Raw genomic sequence first — 5629 nt, 5'->3', positions numbered from 1 at the left:
GCTGAACAGCTCTTCACCTGGACAAAGATGTGGGACATCCAAGACGTAAGTGAAACAGCACTTGGACTTTCCCTGAACCGTGAAGGTCTCTGACAACAAAGTACATAAAAACATTTAATAAAGGTCAGCTGTGTCTGTGACGCTAATGGGACTTTTGACATAACCTCAAAAAAATATTTTTATTTTGGTGCTGATCTGGATCCAAGAATTTTGATCCTTCACCACTGTGCCATGGAACCAATTTAGTTGTTTTTCCTTCTAACTCCACACATAGTGCCTAAAATGATTAGACATAAATTACACAATAATATTGACATAAGATCTGCCACACACTGAAGTATGATCTGGATCCAAATAATGTGCCTGATGATCCAGAATGTTCCACTTTACAGAGCTCACAGAAAACTTGCAAATAAGATCAAATTCTAGCTGAAACTCTGCTGATTCAGTACTGTCACCAGATTTGATGTATCTTCAGAATTAAATTATTGTTAATCTGTGCAGTGCAGACCTTTCAGATAAGTCGATCAGTGCTTAAACTAAATGACCTCGTATTAATACTGACAAAAATGGAGACAGACTTTATGTTCTGTCTGATGGATTACATGTCTGTTTATCTGTCTCTTAACCCCAGGTCAAGGTGGTGATCCTTGGCCAGGATCCGTATCATGGTCCTAACCAAGCCCATGGACTGTGCTTTAGTGTCAAAAGACCAGTGCCTCCTCCACCCAGGTTAGGAGTCTTTTCAGTGTCACACAGTCAGTTTCCTTGCTTAAAATCCAGTAGTGATGCTACATCTTTTAATAAGTCATAGTTATTACCAACTTGATTCTTTTCATTTTCAGTTTGGAGAACATGTACAAAGAACTGGTCTCAGACATTGAAGGATTTCAACACCCTAGACATGGAGATCTGACTGGATGGGCTGAACAAGGTACTTTCTTTTTTTTTTTTTTACTGTTTGCATACAGTTACACAAGAGAAAGCGTTCTGTCATTAACAGAGCTGCCATCTTCTCCACTGGTGACCTTGCACATTAGGTGTGTTGTTGCTCAATGCTGTGTTGACCGTCCGAGCACACCAGGCCAACTCCCACAAAGACCAAGGCTGGGAGACTTTCACTGACGCTGTGGTTCAGTGGCTCAGCACTAACCTAGAAGGCCTCGTCTTCCTGCTGTGGGGATCATATGCTCAGAAAAAGGGAGCCGCTATTAACAGGGTGGGTCTACACTCTCGTTTAAATGTAAACACTTTCAACAGAAGATTTTTTTTTTTTAATTTAATTTAATTACATTGATGTGTCATTTTGTGCGCACTGTCTGTATAGAAACGCCACCATGTGCTGCAGGCAGTGCATCCCTCTCCCTTGTCTGCTCATCGTGGATTCTTTGGGTGTAGGCATTTCTCAAAGGCCAATGAGCTGCTGAAGAAATCTGGAAAGTCTCCCATAGACTGGACAGCACTTTAAGTTGTTAGGCACGTTAGCTCTTCTAATGTGTGACGATTAACTATGGACCAAAACCCACACATAAGCTCTTCCGGTTTCCTGTTTCAGCAGTAGTGTGCTGAGTTTTTATGGAAGAGTTCATGTCAGTTTCTTAAAAGCCCTTTTTCAAACTTACTCTTGTAGTGCATATGTGTATCACCTGCACCTGTCAGTTTCAACATTGTAAATATGTTTGTGTACACTATTTGCCTTTTTGGTTTGCACATTAAAGTGAAGCTTTTTTTAATACTTTTTTTTTACTGAAATGTTCAATTAAAGTGGTTCCAAAGAGTGGATGTAATGTTTTAGTGTCTCTGAAGTTGCTCAGTACAGTTATAGCCTGAAACGTTTACTTCCTCAGACATCCATAATGCAGTAGGCATTGTACACACTGATTGGTTTTGTAAAACCTAATGGATACATTAAAGTATCATTATGGAAGTAGAACTAAACATACCAGAAGACATCAAGTTCTGCTAATTTAACTTGTTCACAATTATTAGCATCCTCTCAACTTGGTTTTGAGCTTTATTACAGACCATTAAGTGCCAAATCTTAGAAAGCCTGTATATATACAGTATATATATATATGTGTGTGTGTGTATAATTATTATTTTTTTTAAACCTAACTCATTCTTGAGCATTGCATGACAGCATTCTTGTAGAACTGTAAGCTTTGATATGCAGGATTTTTATCAGCCAAAACTGGAAATGTGAAAAAATGGTCACGGTAGTAAAGAAAGTTCAGTGATTTAAATCAACACTTAAATATTTTTAAACAAGTGTCTTTAGCTCAAAAGCAGGTGGCTTACAGCTGTTTGCTGCACTAGAACTATAAAAAAAAGAAAATGCATAGAATTTAAACAAGGTTATTTGCATTGGTGGAATGTTCTTATACCACTGATTAATTTAAGAAAGTGAAACTTTAAACACCTGAGGACTAAAAATATTTTTACATTTTTCATGCTCTGAACGATGCATTATATTTAATGAACGGTGCTAACTTGGAACACTGGTAAGGTCAAATACCAGTTAGGAGAAACACATGATGCTGGTTCCAGCTTCTAAAATGTGAGGATTTACAGACATCGCGATGGATTGTGGAAAATATAGCGTGATTAAACAAACAAATTAACTTTTTTACTTTAATTTATTACTTCCGTCTGTGTTTTGACATACACGCATTATAAAATGCTTGTGATAAAGAAATCAGTTTTTACAGCTGATAAACACAACTGAACGGCTGTTTTAAACGTCGACGTGAAGACCTGGCTTCACAAGTGACGCAATGACGTCGACAGGAAGACTGGCGGAGTTCCCTTTTCAACTTCGCCCCAGTCAGTCTTAGTGGTGGTAATGTTTGTACAGTTAGGTGAAAATGCCTGTGCAGAGTGTGCTCGCCCGGGATGCGTCCCCACATTTCCGTTTACTGCAGCAGTATCTGATTCTTTTGAAGAAATACCCTATCCTCACAAAATCTGTAACGAGGTCGGTGCCTTTGGTTATTCATTAACTGTTTAGCTTGTTAAAGTTCTGCAGTCTGGTGCTTGTTTTTTTTTTGCCGAGTTTCTTCTTCAGCCTGAACGTGAAGCCAGATCATTCCAGTTACGTTTAAGTCGCCGTTTGCTTGTTAACCGTTGTTATTCGCTTGTTGACTCCAAAGTGTAGCTTGTCATTTTGACCATTGACCACACACTGGCCTTTGTCTCAGCACTCTAGTTTCAACTAATCGTCTTCTGCCTTGAGACCTCCCACCCCAGCAATTTACCATAAACATTAAAATGTATAAGGCAGTTTTATTTATATTAGAGTCCCTATTATAAAAGTAGATCTTACATATATGATAGAGGTGTTGGTGTTTTTTTTTTATATTTTCAGTGGCATCCTCTCAGCTTTAGGAAATCTTCTGTCTCAGATTTTGGAGGCAAGAAAAAACGCCAGAAATGGGGGCCCAGTCACTGAGATTGACACAGCTGGAGCTGCACGCTATGCAATTTATGGGTGAGACTTTATACCAGGGGTGGCCAATTCCAATCCTCGAGGGCCGCTGTCCTGCTTGTTTTCCAACTATCCCTGGAAGATACCAATTCACTTTATCTTTCCTCACTCCACTTTCATCCAAGATGGTATCTTCCAGCTTCTGACTGACTGAACACACCTGAGCCAGGTCATCAGCAGCAGGGCAGGCAGGGATGCAGGTCAGGCAGGGATAGCTGGAAAACAAGCAGGACAGCGGCCCTCGAGGACTGGAATTGGTCACCCGTGCTTTATACGGACTGAAAACTGAGATACAAAAATGTAGTGATGTGTTCCAGTTAGACTACAGAGTAAACTATGATGCAGCAACTGTTTACTGGTACACAAAAGAAACGAGGTTCCCTGTCATAATCTTTGGCCTCCTGTCTTATATCACTGTGTATTATATTTTTTGGTACTTATGCCTTGTTGCCTGTTGTAGGTTGTTTATTACAGGACCATTGAGCCATTACTTCTACCAGCTGATGGAGGTGTGGATGCCCACCACAGACCACTACTGTATAGTCAAACGTCTGCTACTTGATCGACTTATTTTTGCGCCCGCCTTCCTGCTCCTTTTCTACTTTGTCATGAACATCTTGGAGGTGGGTCATCACAGAAGCTGTCCCTAATCATCTTGCTAAAGGGGCACTTCAGTGATTTGATATTGCTGTCCTATAAAGTTGCAGGATTTAAAAGAGATTAAAAAAAGAGTGGTCAGAACTGCTGCAGCAGAGGCCAGGGTTCTCAAATTTTTAGGATCTAGTACGGGTCTGTCCCAATACCTACATTTGCTGTATGTAGGAGCTGTAAAGTGCCTACATGTGAGGAGTATTTCTGTTAATTGCCACTCTGCTCAAGCATGCAGTCGTTTATGAGCACTCACTGGGATAGATTATAAGAACATCCTGTCAATCATGAAAATGCAAATACTGTACATGGCACATTCAGGCTCAGCCGATTTGTTGGAGCAATAATGTAGTAGGTAGAAACAAGCATACACTGTAACAGTTAAAATCAGATGATGGTAAAACACATTCAGGATCTGAGAGGAGGAATAAAAATAAATTGAATCAAGTTATAGGCTATCTATCTGTACATAAGCAAAGCAACATGAATATATAGTACTTTTAATCTGTTGTCAGGCTAAAGGGAGGGAAGACTTTGTAAAGAAGATGAGAAGAAGTTATTGGACTGCTTTGAAGATGAATTGGAAAGTTTGGACTCCCTTCCAGTTCATCAATGTCAACTTTGTGCCTGTTCAGGTATGCATTTCACTGGCTTCCTTCCATTCAACAAATGATGAGTCACACACTGTCTGCACCTACAATGTTTTCCCCTCTACTGTATATGTCTTTTACTTTTAGTTCCGGGTCCTGTTTGCCAATATGATCGCCTTATTCTGGTATGCCTACCTTGCATCTGTGAGGAAATGAAACATCCCAAGGTTTCTTAACAGAAAAACTGGAGGAGAGTGCTACTTTGGCATGTTTGTGAATGCCAGAGAACTGAGATGATACAACCAGGCTGGTTAATGCTCTGCTGTGCACCTGTTCTTAATCTGGACAATAACTTACAGCCAATTTAACTTGTAATAAACCTGTATCATGATTTTAAGCTATTATAACATGTTGCTATGGTACTTCTGAAATGTGTCTTTGTAATAATAGAACACAATATAGTTTTTAATTCCCTATATTTATCTTTTACAGAGCACTTCCAACGTCTTTTATGATATAATAGTAAACCCCCATTCATATGATTGAGACAGTCTCCTATAAATATTGAAAGAATGCCATGTTTAAATGTGCAGTGCTAAAGTGGGCATTTTAGCTCCACCCCTGAGCTGAAACAAGGTTTCAGGAAATGTGAACAAACATTTAAATCTATTTTTGGGACTTCATTTTTAAAGTTTTTATCATACCCAGTTAGTATAAATATACCATGTTGTTACTGTCAATTGTAAATTATAGCAGTGCCTTGTATTGATAAAAAAGCCAAACCAAACGTTTTTAACAAAATTATGTGACATTGGTCAATTTAAGATAAACATTTAGAACATAACAATACAATATATAAACAAGAAAACAAGTTGTTTGGTTTTGATTAATTTGTAATAAAAGGATG

At 38.9% G+C, this 5629-nt stretch overlaps 2 protein-coding genes across 2 annotated transcripts in view; both read left to right on the top strand.

The window, feature by feature from the left end:
• The window catches only part of unga (uracil DNA glycosylase a), a 2939-nt gene extending 923 nt beyond the window's left edge, over nucleotides 1–2016 (top strand). The window contains exons 4-8 of the mRNA XM_020594611.1: nucleotides 10–45; nucleotides 635–732; nucleotides 846–934; nucleotides 1041–1219; nucleotides 1328–2016. Coding sequence (XP_020450267.1) covers nucleotides 10–45; nucleotides 635–732; nucleotides 846–934; nucleotides 1041–1219; nucleotides 1328–1468 — 543 coding nt within the window. The 3' untranslated portion in view covers nucleotides 1469–2016. The remainder of the gene's footprint in view (nucleotides 1–9; nucleotides 46–634; nucleotides 733–845; nucleotides 935–1040; nucleotides 1220–1327) is intronic.
• Nucleotides 2017–2760: 744 nt separating this feature from the next.
• On the top strand, nucleotides 2761–5126 carry pxmp2 (peroxisomal membrane protein 2). Its single transcript, XM_020594411.1, has 5 exons — nucleotides 2761–2974; nucleotides 3365–3487; nucleotides 3945–4107; nucleotides 4648–4767; nucleotides 4870–5126. Exons 1-5 carry the CDS (start codon nucleotides 2865–2867, stop codon nucleotides 4936–4938), a joined length of 585 nt encoding a protein of 194 aa, XP_020450067.1. The 5' UTR covers nucleotides 2761–2864; the 3' UTR covers nucleotides 4939–5126.
• Nucleotides 5127–5629: the final 503 nt, after the last annotated feature.

The sequence above is a fragment of the Monopterus albus genome, unplaced genomic scaffold, assembly GCF_001952655.1.
Source record: "Monopterus albus unplaced genomic scaffold, M_albus_1.0 scaffold23.1, whole genome shotgun sequence".
NCBI classification, from domain to species: domain Eukaryota; kingdom Metazoa; phylum Chordata; class Actinopteri; order Synbranchiformes; family Synbranchidae; genus Monopterus; species Monopterus albus.
Note: the sequence above shows the minus strand (reverse complement) of the source record. Positions and strands in the feature narration are given on the sequence as shown.

Coding starts and splice junctions, on each gene's coding strand:
- pxmp2 (XM_020594411.1), top strand. CDS start 2,865: ATGCCTGTGCAGAGTGTGCTCGCCCGGGATGCGTCCCCACATTTCCGT. Junction 2,975..3,364: donor CTCACAAAATCTGTAACGAG/GTCGGTGCCTTT, acceptor TTATATTTTCAG/TGGCATCCTCTCAGCTTTAG. Junction 4,768..4,869: donor TCAACTTTGTGCCTGTTCAG/GTATGCATTTCA, acceptor TTTTACTTTTAG/TTCCGGGTCCTGTTTGCCAA.